General features: G+C 46.6%; 1 protein-coding gene across 4 annotated transcripts in view; it reads right to left on the reverse strand.

Annotated features, from left to right (window-relative positions):
• ATP6V0A4 (ATPase H+ transporting V0 subunit a4) overlaps positions 1-20,591 on the reverse strand; it is a 72,619-nt gene that overhangs the window by 49,745 nt on the left and 2,283 nt on the right. For 2 of the 4 annotated variants that reach the window (XM_084809547.1, XM_084809548.1), the window contains exons 2-5: positions 20,270-20,399; positions 18,930-19,008; positions 4,002-4,096; positions 159-284 (exon numbers count right to left, since the gene is read on the reverse strand). In XM_084809547.1, coding sequence (XP_084665673.1) covers positions 159-284; positions 4,002-4,096; positions 18,930-19,008; positions 20,270-20,399 — 430 coding nt within the window. The remainder of the gene's footprint in view (positions 1-158; positions 285-4,001; positions 4,097-18,929; positions 19,009-20,269; positions 20,400-20,591) is intronic. The other 2 variants (XM_084809549.1, XM_084809552.1) reach the window with 1 other exon arrangement.

A 20,591-nucleotide genomic window follows, 5' to 3' on the forward strand; every position in this document is an offset into this window, starting at 1 on the left:
TCATAGGATTGGGCTCTAAAAGCGTTAGGCCTCTTTGTTACAAGTTTGTATCATACCCAAGGAAATTATGCTTGGGCACTGTTCACATACAGTTTGACCTTGAGCTAAACTGAAAGGATATTCCAAAAAACTGGCAGCATATTCCAAGATTACATCACCTCAAAGAAGTCCTGGGTTTTCTTCAGGAGATGTTTTAGTTCAGTGAGTTCTAGAAAGTTCTGCCTCAATGCCTGCAGGTTCTGGTTGGCCTCTTGCAGCTCCCCTTCCAGTTTCTCCAAAACTGCCTGTTCATAGCCAGAGCAAAACAAAGCCATGTCCAATTATTCCTTCATGCACCTCGCTGCTGACAAAAACAGATTACTACGAAGATGGATTATTACGTTGCAAACATTTCAAAATAAATATGTCTCTCAGCGTGTTAGTCAATCTTGTGGGGAATATTAAAATCTCAGTGCTGTTTCTGAGAATGAATGATTCATGAATTACAAAAATGATGCACTGATAGTAAAATAAGTAACAGTAAACATGAGAAATCATCTTTAGTTTGCTTTAAGTGAAACGGTGAATGATGATGATGAGTTTCTTACACCTCTCATACCTAAAAGCATCTCTACACCAGCCTAAACTCCCGCATTTAAAACGGGGCTTTCTGTTCCCATTTTAAATGCAGGATAACAGTGGACTCCCTTTACACGTGCTTCCTTTTCCCCCTCCCCTTTCCCCCTCCTTCTCCCCCTTATCAGAGTCTTCCATATGTTTCACTATCTGGCTTCTTTTCTCGCAGTTTTTCCTTTTTCATGGAGGAAACTCAAGCTGAACATGAGTGGGCTAATTTGATACCTCATTATCTCCGATCTTTATAAAAATGAAATAAAGCTCATTTAGTGCAGGAGATAGCCTGGAGGTTCACGATGTCATCTAAAGGGCCTGCAAACTTCTGTGAGTGAGCAACCTCAATCGCAGGATAAAAGCTCCATGTGAAGAAGCCCTAAGGCTCTTTTAGGGTTCAGAAAGCTTCTCCAAAATGGAATTTGGCCCCTGGGCTGAAAGAGGTTCTGCCCCTCCGCACTAGGGAGTAAAAACCATTGAACACAGTGGGAATTCCCACAATTTCACACATTCCTGTCCTTCTACCTTTAAGCAGGGTGCATAAAGAAATTAGTCAAAGAAACACTTTTCTCCCTCCCTTGTTGTGCTAGAATTTAGGGCTAAACTAGAGATTCACTTAATACATAGTATACATCTATGTAACTCAACCTTTTTGGACCCATGGGCACATTTGGGAATTTGAGAAACTGCTGTGGGCACCACCACAAAATGGCTCCCACGGAGAATGTGGCTAGTCACATAATGGCTGCTGTGGAGGCCTGGCTAGTCAAATGTCAGCTAAAGAAGGGCAGGGGAAAAGGAATACTGAGGCTAGCAGCTGGGAGGGAGGGGGAAACAGCAAGGCAAAGGGGTAGAGGGAAGAGGAAGAGCAAGGCTAGAGGTCAGAAAAGGAGAGACAGAAGACTGCTATAACATTTTCCTAGGTTTTAATGAAAACATTTTTTTTAAGAGGGCAGGGAAGGGAGAGCTTTGTGGGAGCCAAGTTGTGGACCCCTGATGTAACTTGTTTTACCTTAAATAACTGTGTGTGCATGCGTGCGCGCATGTTCATGCGTGGAGGCTCATATGATTCAGAACAGATAAAAGGAAGAACTTCTTCACACAGCACATAGTTAAATGATGGAATTCGCTATCACAGGATGTAGTGATGGCCACCAACCTTGATGGCTTTAAAAGGGGGTTAGACAAATTCCTGGAGGAGAAGGCTATCAATGGCGACTGGTCCTGATGGCTATGTGCTACCTCCAGTATCAGTGGCAGTGAGCCAATGCACACCAGTTGCTGGGGAACATGAACAGGAGGGTGCTGTTTCACTCCAGAATGCTGGACTAGATGGACCCTTGGTCTGATCCAGCAGGGCTCTTATGTTCTTATAGCTTTACTTCCCTACTGCAATCAGAACAAAATCTTTCCCCCGCCTTACCCCATGCAGCTCAGAGCCTTCAGGAAAAATGTCTAAGTCTCCTAGCCACACACATGGGGCAGGGTGGGGGGTGGCCGGTCCACGGTTTATGCCGACCACAGCAAGGGAGTGAAAAGCTTCGCCTCACTGTGCACTACCTTTCCAGTACGAATCACGAACACACACACACACACACCCTATGCATGACTGTTGTAACAGACCAGAAACAGCAGAACAGCTTCTTTGACGAAGTCGACTCTGGCGAGCCCTCTATCTTTTTCTTCGTTTTCTTATTTTATATCAAACTTAAGAGAACAAACAGAGCATAATTTTCTGCTGACAGAACTGAGGGAGAAGGCCTAACTACTGCTAACAGAAAGCACAAATTATTTTCAGGTTCACTTTGCTAAGAAAAACATTAAACCTTTAGAGGTTCAGCACCTGTAATTTAAGGAAAAACAAGATACGTAGCTATGTGCTACGGATGTAGGTGTAGTCTGGCCCTCAGGAGCATCTGACAAAACTGACCGGCAACAGAGTCAGGACAGAGAACAGGAAGTACCTCTTGACACAGGGCGTCATTAATTTATGAAATGCACAGCTGTGGGAGGTGGTGACAGTCATGAGCTTGGGTGGCTTTAAAGGGGGATCAATCTGTCAGTGGTGGATCAATCTATCCATGGCTATATGGAACTCCATGTTCATAGGCAGCATTGCCACTGAATACCAATCACTACGGAGCAATAGCAGGGGGTTATTGCTTTCCAGCCATATTCAGGCTTCCTGGCAGCCCGCTGTTGGAAACAGGATGCTAGCTGGTTAGGCCTTTAGTCTGATCCACCAGGGCTCCTCTTGCGTTCTTTCCACTGAAAGCCACATAAGCCTACCTGAATGTATTCCTTTGTCATCCAAGAAGAACGTGTAACAGAAGGGTAATACTTTTACTAGGACCAACAAAAAGCTGACAAAGAACTGAGTAAGCACTTGAGTTCATCAACATTCTTCATCAGGTCAACCTGTTTATTACTAGTCCTAGGAAAGGCATTACCCTGCTATTCCATTCCATTTTTCCCCTAATGGATCACCATAGCTACCTGCAATGCTTGTCTAACAAGAAGCATATGGGTTTCCTAAGGCAGGTGAATTTCAGGCTAAGCACCAAGGGCTTCTTCACAAAGAGCTTTTATCCGGCTATTGAGATTGCTCACTCATGGAAGTTTGCAGGCCCTTTAGATGACGTCATGAACCTCCAGGGCGTCTCCTGCACTAAATGACTTTTATTCCGTTTTTTTTTTAAAGATCAGAGATAATGAGGTATCAAATCACCCCGCTTGTGTTCTGCTTGAGTTTCCTCCGTGAAAAAGGAAAAGCCGCAAGAAGAGGAGCGAGATCAGTGAAACATATGGGAGACTCAGATAAGGGGGAGAAGGAGGGGGAAAGGGAGGAGGGAAAGGAAGCACGTGCAAAGGGAGTCCATTGTGATCCTGCATTTAAAACGGAAGCAGAAAGCCCCCTTTTAAATGCGGGATTTTAGGCTGGTGTCGAGATGCTCCAAATTCAATTTTGGAGAAGCTCTTGGGAGCTGTGTTCCAGTGGTGGGCAGGGCCAAAGTCAAAAGGGGCGGGACCAAAACACCATTTATTGTAGTTTCAAGCTCTTCCTGCCAGTAGCTAAGCCTAAGGAGAGCGGCGTTTCAACCTCTTAGAGGCAGGGGGGGAGTGTGCAAAAATTGGGAAACCACCAAACCATCGGTAGTTGAGGATAAGGAGGTATGGCCATCTGGGGAACCCCAGGGGGCTGTATTTGACCCCCAGGTGGGCCAGATTTGGCCCATGGGCCTGAGGTCCTTCACCCCTGTCCTAAGCTCATGGGTCAATGTCACATTCAAGTCCTCCTGGAAGCCGCAAGCATGGCAAGAAGGCAACAGCCTCTCCCTCCTTCAAGCTGTTCATCGCCAGCACAGGCATGCAGGAAGTCCGGAAACCCTTACCTCTAGGTCAATCATTTCTCGAGGCAGTGGAGTCTCTGGATATTTCCCAGGATTAAGAAGAAGAATATCATCTCCCATTTCACTCTCCAGAAAGCCTGCAAGCAAACCAAACAGAAGCATGCTACCTTCATTGTCATATGAATATAGGATGGAATGGTGGGCCATGCCAAAGGAAGCACTCACCCGCTCCTGCAAGATCGCTGTGTGGCCCGCTAGTCGAAAGTAAAAAGTGCTGTACTCCCTTAACTGTGACTAATAATCCACCAGGCTGGTATTTAATAAAACATTGCAAAAAGAGTTCTGGAAGGGATCTGAAGCCACCCCTGCCGGCAGGAATAATAGCCTGAATTTGGCCAGAGATAAAGAAAACTGTTTGAGATTGTAGAACTAGCTGAGTAAGAGGTTTCTAGCTGGATTCTTTTTTAAAATAAGGGGTGTTGGGGCTAGCAGAGTTTTCCTACTTGCTTCCCACCTGTTCAAGCTGTACACATTCTCTCTCTCTCTCTCTCTCTCTCTCACACACACACACACACATACACACACGTGTGTATACATGTGTGTGTATATACATACAGAGAGAGAGAGGGGTGATTTGGGGTTAGTCTGGATCAGGGGTGACAAACCTCTTTCAGCCCAAGTGCCAAATTCCACTTCCAGTGGTGGATGAAACCAAAGGCATAGGGGGACTGCGGAGGCAAAAGGGGAGGGGGGCAAAATACCAAAAATTACCAGCATATTGTGCTTAAAGCTCTTAAAGCTCTGCCAGTAACTAGGAGAGGCATTTCAGCTTTTTAGAATGGGGAGAACACTTCACAAAAGCTGGGAAACTACTGAAAGATCAGTGGTTGGGGACAGAGGAAGGGGGCATGCCCTTCTGGGGAATGCCAGGAGCCTGGATTGGCATCCTAGATTCTGCATCCCTGGTCTGGATTATCGCCTGGAGGCTGCTCCCAACCCTGTGACAAGGAAGGCATCAACTGATGAAAGTTGGTCAAACCTGCTGGACAGGTTTGGCCTGGACAACTGATCCTTAAACAAAATTCTGAATGGGAATCCACTCTCCCCATTCCCCTGAGGAATGTGCTAATTGAGCCTGAGGTAAGAACAAAGGAAGCAGCTTGACTGACTTGTACTTCTGGGAGACTGGGGGCCAATCTAAAGTCTTTGTGAATGATTTGGGCAAAATCTGCATTGTCATAGAATCGAATTAGCGCTTTCCGCGGTACACGCAGTGCTGCATTCCTCCGCTTTTGCGGGGTAAATGGGAACTGAAGCCGCATTAGTTGGGGTGGGGTGAGTGAGTCCCACCGCAAGTAGAAATGAATGTCAGCAGTTGCGTAGGTGAGGGGCAGCCAATGGGCGGAGCCTTGCTGCCCCTCCTTCGCGTGTTCAACGGAAGTGCAATGGAGGACTTGCTAATGAGCAGGCATTCATGACAAACCCCACATACCCCTCACACACACACACACATTTATGAGGCGGGTGGGCAAGGAGGCAGCTGCCACTGCCGGGAGACTGAGCAGAATGAGCAGGAGTGCAAGAGGTGCTGAGAGCAGAGTGCAGAGCTGGAAAGGAGGGAGAGCGACTGGAAAGGAGGGAGAGCACGTTGTCTTTGATGTATATGAATTGCCCAATCAACAGGCTCCCCACCACACAGACACACACACACACACAGGCTCAATGTAGTGCTTCTGTGTGCACATTCATGAAAATCATCCTCCCTGGCATCCACCCTTCTTAGCTACGCAGCTTTGAATCAACAGGTGTCCCCCGTTGCTTCAGTGCACTCCTTCCTAGCTGTGCAGTTTCAAAACAGCGGGGCTAGCTCCCCCGCCCCGCCCCGCCCCGCCCCGCCCCGCTCCCAAGCTCAATGACTTTTTAAAGTGAGAGGCAGTGACTCAGCCCACGTTCACAGCTGCGCAGTTTCAAAGCAGCTGGGTTGCTCCTGTACTTAGCAAAATGGAACGGAAGGCAATGAGTTAGTTCTGGGTAGACATGTTTACCCCTCTGCTCTCACCATGCAACTTTCCCTTCCACCAATCAGCGTTGTTTCCACCAGCCCAAGCCAAAGCCAGCTGACATCACACAGGCTCCCAAACAGCCCCGAAGCTGCTGTGACAGGAAAATCCGACACAAAATGCATTTGAAAAAAATCTGGATGTAGGGCAAGAAATGCCAGGCTAGCTACGGAGTACAGCATGCATCACAGAATCATAAGGCTGGAAGGGGCCTACAAGACCATCGAGTCCAGCCCCCGGCTCAATGCAGGAAGCCTGATTCCCAGGCAGTCTCCCATCCAAGTACTAACCAGGGCTGACCCTGCTTAGCTTCTGAGATCAGACCAGTTCAGGCACATCCAGCCATCTAACACTATTGACCTGGGGGTGGAGTAGACCTGGAGTAAAAGCCCCATGTAGATGGGGCCTAGGACAGGGTCAGGCTGGGAGCTCAGAGACCTTAGTTGGGACTCTAGAGCCCTCTTTAGGGTGCCAGCCCCGCCCCTGAGAAACCTAGTGTGGGAGCCATATCTGTTGGAGTTTTAGAGCTGTGAAGGTGCACTCATGTGCAACCTGTATCTTTGTTTAAAAAAACACACACATTACAGAACGCTGCAAGCCCCCAGTGACCTCTATCCAAAGAAACCCGGCCCTGGGAAAGTTACTGGCACCATCGGCATTCTGCCGCTTGGAGAACTGGAGTGCGAGGGTGTAATAACATATGTGCATGCAGCAGGGCCGGCACTACCATGAGGTAAGCTCAAGGAGCGCCTCCAGCAACACCAGACAGGCCACTTAACAAGATCAGCCTCGGATGGCCTTCTCTCTGTCCCATCAGCCAGGACAGTTAAGACTGGTGAGGACGAGGGAGAGGGCCTTCTCTGTGGTGGCCCCCATTCTGTGGAACTCCCTCCCTAGGGAACTCCGCCATGCCCCCTCTTTAATGAGCTTCCGCCACGCATTAAAAACGTGGTTCAGGTAGGCATTTGAGGTAGGTTAGGGTATTTTAGAAATATGATGCTTTTAATGTAGAATTTTATTGTTCTAAACTGTTTTTATTATTGTACATCACCCAAAGTGGCTGGGTGACCAGCCAGATGGGCGATTAATAAATTTAATAAATAAATATGTAAGTAAGCAAGCAAGCACGCGAGGTGGCTGCTTCAGGCAGCAGATTGCTGGGAAGTGTAGAATGGATAGAGCTGTGATTAATTAATTAAATGTGTATCCTACTTTTCTGCCAAAAATGTCTCTGAAGGCGGCTACTTGCGCCACGTGGCTTACTCTGCTCTCACTAAGCTATCCTGCTGCCCTCAGTTGGAGCGGAGAATGCTATCCTGTCATCAGCGTTGAAATAAGATTCAGCTGACAGCAGCAGAGGCTGGTGGCTCCCATTTCAGTGGGGCTGTGAATCAATTCTGAGTTTCAGTCAGAGCCAGCCAGAACTCTAAAGGAGCTGTCCAAAGTTCTGAACCCTATCCCCAAAATGGGTTTGGCACCTTGGATAGCTCCCTTAGAGTTCTGGCAGGTTCTGACTGAGCCCCAAAATGGATTCACAGCCCCACTGAAATGGGAGCCACCAGCCTCCGCTGACTGACAGTCTGGTCAGCTTTTGTATGGAATCCAAGGGGTGGAGGAAGGCACCATGTTGTCCTTTGATTCAGGAAGCAACATGTTTGTATGAAAAAGCCACTAGAATTCTCTAGTGCTCACTTCTTACAAGGAAATTCCGCATGTAAAAAAGTAGCCCTGGAACCTTCCACGGCTTAGGACCGAAGTAGAAATGACTGTAGCACACATGCATTTAAAAATATGGATCTGCCCCACTCAGTATAAAATAGGATAGGCTCAGATTTTAACAGCAGCTGAGTACACCCACAATTTATCTCTCTGCAGCCCTTGCCCCTCAGTGCTTTTCTCACAGCTAAGCACACTTCTGGCACCACAGGTCAGGAGAAAAACACTCAGAGGGACTGACCGTAGGAGGAAGTAAGTTGGATGGGGGGGTGCACTCCTCATTCACATCCCTGTTGCTGTACAAGATAGGCTTCTCCCTTTTCTATATGATTGGGGCAGACCTGTCCAAACTCATGAGTCTGCCACCATCAGATGACCCTTATGGAATTGTGGGTCATGAAACAATAAGATGGGAGTCGCTCTTATGTAAGGCGCTGCCTGTCTTGTTATGCACCTGTCCAAGGATGGCCCAGGATATTTTGCTGCCTGAAGCAAAGGACAAGACGGCGCCCCCACCTTCCATGTACTAATCACTCTTATCTCATTCCCAGTCTAATTTCTGGGCAGTATCCAGTGCTGTCGGTGTCCCTTTGCTGATGATGTTGCACCAGTGGGAACCACCATCAGCGCAATAGAAAGCTAGCGCTTCCTAGAGCAACCCCAGAAATGAGCCGAAATGCTAGTATCTGGAACAGGACAGGTCAGCAGAGCTCCCTTCTGCAAGCTCCATTATAACTTGTTTCAGAAACAAACATCTTGGCTTGTTTCTGGTTACTTTACGAAGCACTAGCTAGTGGTGGGTTCCGCTGGTGCATGTGAAACGTTGGATATGGCCAAGGCTGGCCCAAGTTATTTTGCTGCCTGAAGCAAAGGACAAGATCCCCCCCCCCATTCCATGTACAGAAGCCAACTGGACTGGACTCACAGGGGAAATTTAATTCAACCCTGGCAATCGATAGCATCCTTCATCACTCCTGTAGTAAAAATGTAACCTAAAAGCCATTGTATGTGTCTTAAGCAGCACATAGTACTGTAAGAGCTGCGCATGCCTGGAATGAGCAGACAGTAACCCTAAGATAAGGTTGCTAAGCAAACCGCTGGCAACCAATCAAAAGTAACACGCTGGCTGAGGAATGCAAGCTAAGTGATAAAACTGTAGCGCGGAGGTTGCCCAGGGTCGACTCTGCTTTGAGCGTGAGATCCTTTGTCGAACTGTTTGCAAACAATAAAATCAAGTTGGACCCAGCCTGAAGTTGACTCTCCTCTTTGGGGCAAATTGGACTAGCCTCCAGGGGGCGAAACTAGCATTTTGTGCAACAAACTGGCGAGCCAGTCAAGAGTCCCTTGGACCACCCTGGGGTCAAACGACAGAACCGGCAAAGGTGCCTGTGGGGCGCGCCGGACCGCCTTTGAGGTCTGCCACGGCACCAGAGAACGGGGGTCGGGACACCCAGGAGGTTAAAGGCGTGGACTCCATTGATTGAGTCAACCAGGCTGAATGGGTCTGAAGAGACGGCACTAGGGTGTTGGGCAGAGTAAGTACTTGATTTCCCTTCTGTCTTTCTGTTTGAGTTGCCTTCGGAGCGTCTGAGGTTTGTCAGACTCTGTGTAAACGTCTGAGGTTTGTCAGACTCCGTGTAAGTGTCGGAGGTTTGTCAGGCTCCGTGTATGGTTTCAAATAGAGGTAGGCACAATGGGGGCGGGTAGCTCCCATTTAGAAAGCTCTGCCACTCCCTTGGGATGCATGCTAAAGAACTTTAGCAAAGTCAAGCGTCTGAGGTTTGTCAGACTCCGTGTACTAAGATGTCGAAAGGCAAGCTGGTTACACTCTGTCAATTGGAATGGCCAGCATTTGGAATTAGTTGGCCAGACATAGGATCCTTTGGTGTAAATCTTGTAAATGCTGTATATAAAAATGTGGTGAATAATGGGCAATGGGATCAATTCGCCTATATTGATGGTTGGTTGAATTGGTGCGGAAAGAATCCCCCTTAGTTACAGAAGTGTAAATGTGTAAATGTGTTACTGGCAAAGGACCACAGGGGCAAGAGACCCCGGGTGGTGTCTGAATCAAGTAGTAAGAGATAAATTTGCCTCAGGGAAGGTGAGGTTATCAGCATTTGGATGAGTGCCAACCAAAATCCACTGAAGGCGAGAAAAGGTTGAATATAAAGTTCAGTATTGTAAAGTCATGATGGTATGCTCCGAGGTGAAGCCCAAAGCCCCTGTTCTCCCTGATTCAAGCCCCACAGAAGGAGCTTGAAGACTGGGAGACCCTGCCCAAGGTGCCCTGAGCTCCCCCCGGTCTGATTCGGTCTGTTAGGTTGGGAGGAGAGGTTGTTGGGGGAGGGAGGGGGCCCTCCAGAGACAGTTTGTCTGCCACCGTATCCAAGTTTGTTAGAAGAAGCAAAAGCAGTTAAAAAAGTTGCAACTTCTGAAGAAAGAGATTTGTTTGACGACTTAAAGACTGTGGCAAAATCAAGAAACAAAGACAGAGCAAGTTCTTAAAATATCAGGGTCTGTGTAAGCTTATCTCTGTCAGCCTGCTCAGAGCAGAGCCAAGGGGGACTTGCCTAACCCCCCTTCGCCGTGGCTGGTTTAGCCTTAGCAAGCAGAGAGGCTGGAAGGTGTCTGTGAGGACCTGACAAAAGAGTGAGATTTGCAAAAAAAACAAACAAACAAGAAAAGCATCACAGCTGGAAAGCTGAGCAGCACTGCTCTGTTCTTATCTGTGGAGGAATCTAGAAGAGGTGTAAGGTTACACCTTCCCCATTCGAACTGATGAAGAGACACAGAGCTTTTGTTAAAAACATCCCTTCTTTATGGCCCAAAGCCTTCTTTGTTAGAGGCACTCTGCACATGGACTGGAACTTTAGACAGTTAAAGACTTGGCATGAAAAGTACTGTGAGGCTTGTCATAGCCTTAAACTCCCGTTGTTGTAGATTGTGTGTTTGTTTGTGATCAGCTCAGTGTACAGTTTGATTTGTGATTTCAACACTCAGATAAAAAGCTGCATTTGACTGAAAGAACTGGGTATATTTAGCCTTGAGAAGAGAAGACTGAGAGGAGATCTGATAGCACTCTTCAAGTACTTAAAAGGTTGTCCCAGAGAGGAAGGCCAGGATCTCTTCTCAATCATCCCAGAGTGCAGGACACGGAATAATGGGCTCAAGTGACAGGAAGCTGGATTCCAGCTGAACATCAGGAGAAACGTCCTAACTGTTAGAGCAATACGACAACGGAACCAATTACCTGGGGAGGTGGTGGGCTCTCCCACCCTGGAGGCATTCAAGACGAGGCTGGACAGCCATCTGTCAGGGATGCTCTGATTTAGATTCCTGCACTGGGCAAGGGGTTGGACTCGATGGCCTTGTAAGCCCCTTCCAACCCTACTATTCTATGATTCTATGATTTCCAAGGCTTTGATTTCATTTACCCTAATGAAGCATACAGATACAAATTTCTAGAGATTCATAGACTACAAAGGAAACAGCCTTCAAAAACTTCAAAGAGAAACTACGAAAGTTAGTTTCCCTTTAAAAAGGGGGGCAGCAAATTCTCTTAACTTAAGAGGTGAGAGAGAGAGAGTCCCCCACTATCCCGTGATACTTCTAAGCCCAGCTGTGTTTCTGAAGACTAAGAAAGTTCCTGCCCCATGTGTTCCAGCTCTTTCTCAAAATCTGAACTGTTCTGACGTTCCATTTGCTCAGAGGCAAACCTGACACTCTGCCAAAACTCATGCAGTGTGGAGTTGCCGATGCAAAAATGGTGGCTTGGAACTCTTTCCACATATGAGAACGCCCTTCCCTTGATTTTGATGGGCCCTGACCATGCAGTCAGAGGAGCAGTATAATGGTTAGATCTGCTCCACCATGCCCTACTATACAAAACAAATGTTTTCCAGTCATGGTGTTAGATTTTAATGATATGAAAAAGGTATAAAAGAAGGCAGAAGAAAGTAGCAGACAAAAAGGCTTAAAAAAAAAAGAAAGAAAGCTTATCCCAAATGTGTGTCGTTGAGATTAGTAAGAAGATCTAAGCAAGCGAGTCTCTGTCGAAGCAATGGCAAACAGCCTAACTTGCAGAGAAAACAAAGAGTTAAAACTGGTGCATGGCACAGAGAATTTGAAACATGATTTGCAGAACAGGCAAGCCAAAAGATAAGTGTGCCTGTTACAAGAGGGAGGCTATAGTAGCCATAAAAAGGGGTGAAGCCCCCGTATGAAGCTTTAACAAAAATATTACCCACTAGAAGTGGACAATTAAAATAAAAAAGGCTTTTCTTAAATTGAAGCAAGCCTTAATATCACCGCCTGCTTTAGCCTTATCAGACCCCAGATCATGAAGTTTTTAGAGCTATGGTGCACATGAGAGCACATAAAAAAGTGCCATTCCTGGAAAAAGGAAAAGGCAATGCTGGCAGCCACCATGGGCGGAGATATAAACAGCAGCTTGAGAGCACAGAAGCGACCAGAGGGGGGGGGGGGCAGAAAAGGAAAGGGCCGACCGGGGCTCAATAAATGTGCGTATTGCCGAGAGAAGAGACATTGGAAGAAAGATTGTCCAGAGCTGAAAGAAAAGAGAAAAGAGACTCACCCTGAAGGCTGCCAAATGCTGGCAGGGTCCTCCAGTGGGGGGGAGTCTAGCTGAAGGGCCACCACCCTACGAACAAACGCTCGGGAGAATCCCAAGGTAAAAGTAAGGGTTGGTGGCGAGGACTGTAAAGCCCTAGTAGATACTGGAGCCACATTTTCTATGATCCCTGTGAAGCCCCCCGGCAAGAGAAAGTGGAAAGCATGTAACTATAAAAGAAATTAAAGGGGAAAAAAAACAAACTAAATTGCCCATGTGTAAGCCCCTCCTCACGAAGACTGGAAATAACATACTGGAACATGCCTTTGTAGTTTCATCTGCATACCTGGTTGCCCTCTTGGGGCGGGACTTGTTAACAAAACTGCAAGCTAAAATCTTCTTCAGTGATAATCAGATTGTAGTACAGCTGCCAGCAATGCAGGGCTCAAATTATCGAATGGCCGGCCCTTCAAGCAATCAAGATTGTGTCAGAGGCCAAAGGGACTGAGATTTTAGAGAATGTTTATCCATGTGTGTGGGCAGACAGAACCCCTGCCCGACCAAATGCATAACACAAATTAAAATCTTCTTTAAAAAGGGAGAGCCCTGTGTGCGTAAGGCAGTATCCTCTGAAAAAAGCCACCTGTGCAGGCTTGAAGCCGCTCATTGAGAAGTTCAAAAATTATGGTTAGTTAATAAAGGGATCATCCCCCTTTAACACCCCGATTTTGAGTGCGCCCGAGGCAGATAGCACCTCCTTCAGGTTAGACCAAGACCTGAGAACAGTGGCTGACTGCCCTTTGTGCCTCAAAAATAATTCAAAGATGTTTGAGCCCCCAGCTCAAATGAGAAGTCGCCCATGCGCTTACTATCCTTTTCAGAGATTTCAAATTGACTTTTCAGAGTTGCCCCAGACTCATGGCTATCGGTACCTGCTAGTAATGATAAAAGCAATTGACTGCACCGCTCAGACAGTAGCCAAGATCCTGTTAAAAAGTAATCCCTAAGCTCTTGTTACCTAAAGAGAGTGAATCAAATCGGGGGCCCCATTTTGTTGGACAAGTGACGCAAGTAGTGGCCCAGGCATAACAAACTAACTAGAAGCTACACCCCCCTTGGAAACCTCAATCTATAAGTCAAGTTGAGAAGATGAACCGCACCTTAAAGACAATGCTCATTAAAATTTGTTTAAAGATTAAGTTGAAAGGCCACAGGCCTTGCCAATCACCTTGACTCGAGTATGGTGCACCCCCAAGGGAAGTATTAAATTGACACCTTTTAAACGTTCCATAAGTGCCCACCTCGGATATTACCTATGGCTGATAGCTTAAATGTGAATTTAAAAGTAAAAGTTTTAAGATTCAGGGCTATGTTACTGCTTTGCAGTCTGTTTTGTTTTCACAGGTTTGCGACACCGCACCAATCCTGGCCTTTAGATGCTCCAGTGCATAATCTCAATCCCAGCGATTGGGTGCTAATCCAGTCCTAGAAAGATGAACCACCTACCAAGAAGCAGAAGGGTCTGTTTCAGATCCTACTTACCACTCCCATTGCTATGAAAGTTGCCAAAGAAAAGAAGTGGATTCATCACACTGAATAAAGGCATCACCTGCACCAGAGAGGGTCACACCGGAAGCTGACCCACCTGAAGGTCACCGTTGGAATAATGAACCATGAATAATGAACAAGAAGAAAAGGTGGAAGACAACAGAAGAAGCCAATGTGGCTTCACAAAAAGCTTAGGGATGACCTGAAAACAAAAAAGGACACATATAGGAAGTGGAAAGAAGGCCAAGTAACAAAGGAAGAGTACAGGCAGGTAGCACAGAATTGCAGGGATGGCGTCAGGAAGGCTAAAGCGGAGAACGAGGTGAGGTTAGCGAGGGATGCTAAAAACAACAAAAAGGCTTTCTTCAGCTACGTGCATAGTAAAAGGCAGAGGAAAGAAATGGTTGTTCAGCTATTAAATAAGGATGGCAAAATGATAACAGAGGACAAAGAAAAGGCAGAGGTGCTCAATTCCTACTTTGGCTCAGTCTTCTCCCAAAAGAGGGTCTATGACCCCCCTGGCAAAGGCGAAGTACAGGCTGAAGGGGCAGGATTGCAGCTTGAGATCGACAGGCATATGGTCAAGGAACACCTCATTACTTTGAATGAGTTCAAATCTCCAGGGCCAGATGAACTGCATCCTAGAGTCATAAAGGAACTGGCAGAAGAACTCTCAGAACCGCTGTCTATTCTCTTTGAGAAATCATGGAGGACAGGGGAAGTGCCAGATGACTGGAGGAGGGCTAACGTTGTCCCTATCTTCAAAAAGGGTAAAAAGGAGGAACCTGGGAACTACAGACCAGTCAGTCTGACATCAATCCCTGGGAAAATTCTGGAGCAGATCATAAAGCAATCCATCTGGAAGCACCTTGACATCAATGCCGTGATTACTCGAAGCCAACATGGATTTGTCAAAAACAAGTCCTGCCAGACAAATCTGATCTCATTTTTTGATCAAGTCACCTCCCTTGTAGACCGTGGGAATGCTGTAGACATCATATACCTCGACTTCAGCAAAGCTTTCGACAAAGTGCCCCATGATATCCTGATGAGCAAACTAGCTCGAAGTGGGCTAGATGAAACAACGATCCGGTGGATCCACAGTTGGCTACAGAATCGGACTCAAAGAGTGCTTATCAATGGGACCTTCTCAAGCTGGGGAGAGGTAACGAGTGGGGTACCGCAGGGCTCAGTCCTGGGCCCAGTGCTCTTCAACATTTTTATTAATGACTTGGAGGAGGAGGTGCAGGGAATGCTGATCAAATTTGCAGATGACACAAAATTGGGAGGGATAGCTAATACTTTGGAAGACAGAAACAAAATTCAAAGTGATCTGGATAGACTGGAGTGCTGGGCAGAAAACAACAGAATGGCATTTAATAGGGACAAATGCCAAGTTCTGCACCTAGGAAAAAGAAACCAAATGCACAGTTACAAGATGGGGGATACGTGGCTCAACCACACTACGAGCGAGAAGGATCTTGGAATTGTCGTCGATCACAAGCTGAATATGAGCCAACAGTGTGATGTGGCTGCAAAAAAGGCAAATGCTATTTTGGGCTGCATTCATAGAAGCATCGCTTCCAAATCCCGGGAAGTACTAGTTCCCCTCTACTCAGCACTGGTTAGGCCTCATCTGGAGTACTGTGTCCAGTTCTGGGCACCACACTTTAAGAAGGATGCAGACAAGCTGGAGAGGGTTCAAAGGAGGGCAACAAAGATGATCAGGGGACTGGAAACAAAGCCCTATGAAGAGAGACTGAAAGAACTGGGCATGTTTAGCCTTGAGAAGAGAAGACTGAGGGGAGATATGATAGCACTCTTCAAGTACTTGAAAGGTTGTCACAGAGAAGAAGGCCAGGATCTCTTCTTGATCATCCCAGAGTGCAGGACACGGAATAATGGGCTCAAGTTACAGGAAGCCAGATTCCGACTGAACATCAGGAAAAACTTCCTGAGTGTCAGAGCAATACGGCAATGGAACCAATTACCTGGGGAGGTGGTGGGCTCTCCCACACTGGAGGCCTTCAAGACGAGGCTGGACAGCCATTTGTCAGGGATGCTCTGACTTGGATTCCTGCACTGAGCAGGGGGTTGGACTCGATGGCCTTGTAGGCCCCTTCCAACCCTACTATTCTATGATTCTATGATTCTATGAACCCCTGAAAGGACTCAAGTAGCTCTACAGAAAGAGGGTGCTCTCGTTTCAAGGGTTCCTGATGAACAGAACAAAACTGAGTTCCAAAAGTTCAAAAAAAAGTGTTTTTGTTGTCAACATTCTAGTAGCTAGAACAAAGGCGTCCCAGGCCTCACTTGCTGTTTAGAGAAAACCATCAATGCCACAGCGATAATAGTTTGCGCCTTTAAGTGCATAGTCCACCGCGGGACCAAAGAGAGTATAAATTTGAGAAAAGCCTTTTGAGGGGGGAATTGTAGTAAAAATGTAACCTAAAAGCCATTGTATGTGTCTTAAGCAGCACATAGTACTGTAAGAGCTGCGCATGCCTGGAATGAGCAGACAGTAACCCTAAGATAAGGTTGCTAAGCAAACCGCTGGCAACCAATCAAAAGTAACACGCTGGCTGAGGAATGCAAGCTAAGTGATAAAACTGTAGCGCGGAGGTTGCCCAGGGTCGACTCTGCTTTGAGCGTGAGCTCCTTTGTCGAACTGTTTGCAAACAATAAAATCGAGTTGGACCCAGCCTGAAGTTGACTCTCCTCTTTGGGGCAAATTGGACTAGCCTCCAGGGGGTGAAACTAGCATTTTGTGCAACACTCCCGAGGGCAGCAACCTAGCTGAGGGAAACCGGGCAGGCTGAACAGCATGCACAGCTCTGTCCTCCAACACCTCACCACCTTTCCTCTCTCCTCTGTATCTGCTGCCTGAGGCAAGGACTTCACTTTGCCTAATGGTAGGGCCGGCCCTGAACCCATCCTTACAATCTGCAGGACTGGCCTGCAAAGGCCCATTTGTTGGGCACGTCTGAAAGGGCTTTCTCCTGTGCTGTTCCCAAACTGTGGAATATGTACTCCCTTGAAAACTACGATTAGCCCCCCACACACACTGTAATGGCCCCAGGAGTGTAACCAAGTCACCTGTAGTTTTAGAGGGACCTAGAGATCCATAATGCTTTGCTTAGGTTCATTATTAGTGAGATTTCCTTGCTAGTGGGCCTCTGAGCATGTGAGATGAGTCAAAGGTCAATAGCACGGCCTCAGCATATTCCATGCTAATGAAGGCTAGTATCTTATCAGGGCCTAGGATGTGCCTGAGAAGTGAGGTTATGTTTATGCCAAGCTACAGGTAGCTGTGCTGGGAAAGTTCTGATTGTTTTCCCTCTGAACAAGTACTGTTAGCCTATGCTGGGAAAGTTCTAGATGAATGCTAATTAACGCTTGCTGCTGTCATACTGCCTCACTGCTGACATGTATGGTATAAAACCCATTTTACCCCTTGGCTCTGGGTTCAGAGAAGCTGTCTGATCCAACCATTCGGTGTGCCTGTGGGCTGTAAGTACTCATTACAGTCTCCTTGTAAGTAAACCTGGATCTGGCTTATCATTATCTCGGCACCTCCAAACCTTAGCAGCCCACAGCAGGGGCATACACCCATTCTCTTGGTTTTTAGAAAGGGTGTGAAGACACATCTCTTTAATTTAGCCTTTCAAATTATGTAGTTTTATTGTTTTTAATGTTCTTCCTTCTAATTGTTTTAAGGTTTGTTTTAAATTGTTGTATACTGCACTGGTGGTTTTTTGTAAATGGTGGGATATGGATATAGATGATTATGATGGTGATACTATTATTATTATTATAATATATAATAATAATGAAAAATAATGCGCACATTCGTTTCATTTCCTTCATTTATTATATTTCTATATTGCCCCATAGCCAAAGCTCTTTGAGTGGTTCACAAAAATGAAAAACATTAAAATACATTATATAAAATAAAAAACTATTCACGTAATGAAATGAAATTAAAAATGAAATAAATAAATAAATAACACAAATAACACACACGACAACAACATATATCTAAAACAATTTAAAACGATCAGCTAGAGACAATCAAGATACTCATTATACGCTCCCAAATGCCTGAGAGAAGAGGGCAGTTTTAACCTGGTGCCAAAATGATGACAATGTTGGCACCAGACAGGCCTCATCAGGGAGATTATTCTATAAATGGGGAGCCACCACTGAAAAGAACCTCTCCCTTGTTGCCGCCCTCCAAGCCTCCCTCGGAGGAGGCTCCTGGAGGAGGCTCTTAGATGCAGAGCATAGTGTACAGGTCAGTTCATGCTGGGAGAGGTGTTCTGTCAGGTACTGTGGGCCCAAACTGCGTAGGGCTTTATAGGTCAAAAACAGCACTTTGAATTGGGCTCAAAAGCATACAAGCAGTCAGTGCAAGCGGGCCAGAATCAGTCTTACATGTTCAGACCTTCTGGTCCCCGTTACCTGTCTGGCTGCTGCATTTTGCACAAGCTGCAGCTTCCAAACCATCTTCAAAGGCAGCCCCACATAGAGTGCATTGCAGTAATCTAACTTGGAGGTTACCAGAGCATAGACAACTGAAGCCAGGCTATCCCTGTCCAGATAGGGGCGTAGCTGGGCTGCCAGCCGTAGCTGCGCTACCAACCACACATAGGAAGCTGCCTTATATTAGGCCAGGCTCTTTGTCCCTCTAGCTCAGTACTGCCTGCTCTGACTGGCAGTGTCTCTCCAGGGTGTCAGGCAGAGAAGGGTCTTCCCATCACCTGCTACCTGGTCCACTTTTTAAACTGGAGATGCCAGGGATTGAACCTGGGACCTTGTGTATGCAAAGCATGTGCTCTATGCCACTGAGCTACGGTCCCTCCCCTAATACTGTCTTCTATTCCAATTTACACTCAGCTTCTGGAGATTTTTTAAGTGCTAAAACTAAACATCTCTCCCAAAAGAGCTAGCACTCTTTACTACAAACATTCCTGAGGTTTGCTTTGGAGTGTTTTTAAAAAGCAAAACCATTTTGCAGTTTGTTTTACTAAGAACAGCTCCTTTAATTAAAAAAAAATCAATAAATCTACTTACGAAGGACCCTTTCCAAGGATTCACATCTTCTTACTTCATTCACAAACTTCCTTTGGAAGCTGTTCACGTTTGCATTCAACTGAAGTGTTTGTATACAACAAAAATGAGGAGAAATTAGCCAAAGACAAACAGACGAATAGGGGAGAGCCATCCTATGGCCCCTAGACAGCATCTGGAGGGCCATAGGAGAGTTTGGATTCCCAGATCCGAGGTTGGAAACAGCACTCCAACCTCAGAGGAGGGAATCCATGCTGCACCCCCTTCCCCCTCACAGCTGGCACAGAAAGAATCATGTTGGCTGCCTCTCCAAGGTTGGGAACTCGACCTCAGAGAGCATAAAGGGGATGTTTCAGTGGGCAGGGTGGGGAAGAGACAGGAATGGCTGGGATATGAGCTATCCCAAGGCCTCCCCAGCCTCCTTCCCTCCCCTTCCGAAGCACCCCAGCAAAAAAGCCCATCTAGTAAAAATGCAGAGCAGGAGGAGCGGAGAGGCGGCGATCGCCTCCACCACTCCTCCTGCTCTGCACTGGATGCATAAGCTGGAGGCTTAGAAGCATCAAGGGCGTAAACAGCAGGATTGTACCCTAAATCTATCCATTTATATATAGATAGTGTAAGCTCAGATAAATCCTGAAGACATTTGCTGCTCATCACAGCCATGACCGAGACACATGTGGAGTTATCAAACCCAACATGACCATTTGCCAGGTAAAGCAGAATGATTTCCTCAAGCAAAAGTACTATATATAAATGGAAGATATGACAGAATATGACATAGCAAAATGGGGTCCCTTAAATCCTAGAGCCTGTGTGTATGAGAAGATGGAGGGAAAAGGGTTAATATGTTAGTCCTACATGGAGTAGACCCATTCATTTCAATGGGTCTATTCTGCATAGGACTAACAGTGGATATTACTCAGGGTCAGGACTATAAAACTAAAAGATTAACCCATCAAGTGATGACAAAAAATAGAGATAATCATGATGGATACTACAGATAGATAGATCCACTTATCTATACCTCCATTTATCAGGGCTGGCCCTGCCACCAGGTGGAATGAGGCAACCGTCTCAAGCGGCAGATGCTGGGGTGGGGGGCAGCAGAGGCAGTCATTAGTCATTTCTCCTGAGCTGCATGCAAGGTTTCTGTGGCAGATGTGGAAAGAGTTCCCTGAAGGTAGAAAACCAGCGCTTTATATAAAACTACCCTGATTTTGCTCTTGGTTCCGTATGCAACTACAGCTAACACTAAAGTACAAGAAACTCCCACTCTCTTCATCGGTCCTTGGAAACGCAACCACCACCCCTTTCCCACCTGATGGCTTGCAACACCTACTCACGTCTCTGAACTGAACCAGGCCCAGCTCTCCAAGTTCTGCCACGCAGCAATAGGCGGACTCCACCTGGAGAAAAAGTTGGGACAGACACATCTCTTCGCTCCGGAACACAGATGCCATCTTGCGTGTTCTTCTGTGGGGGGACATGAGGAGAAATACTGAAAAGGATGGTTTTGCCTAAGGCAGGAGAGCAGAGCCTCAGGGCCAGGGTCCCAGTCCAGCTCTCCAGGCTTCCCTAGAAGTCCATGCTGCTCCACATGATGCCACCCCCTTTCCCCAGCCACTGATTATTTGGTGGTTTCCTCATGTTTGCATAGTGTTTCCC

The sequence above is a fragment of the Heloderma suspectum genome, chromosome 7, assembly GCF_057233095.1.
Source record: "Heloderma suspectum isolate Gila_16-S chromosome 7, 16-S_ref, whole genome shotgun sequence".
NCBI lineage: Eukaryota > Metazoa > Chordata > Lepidosauria > Squamata > Helodermatidae > Heloderma > Heloderma suspectum.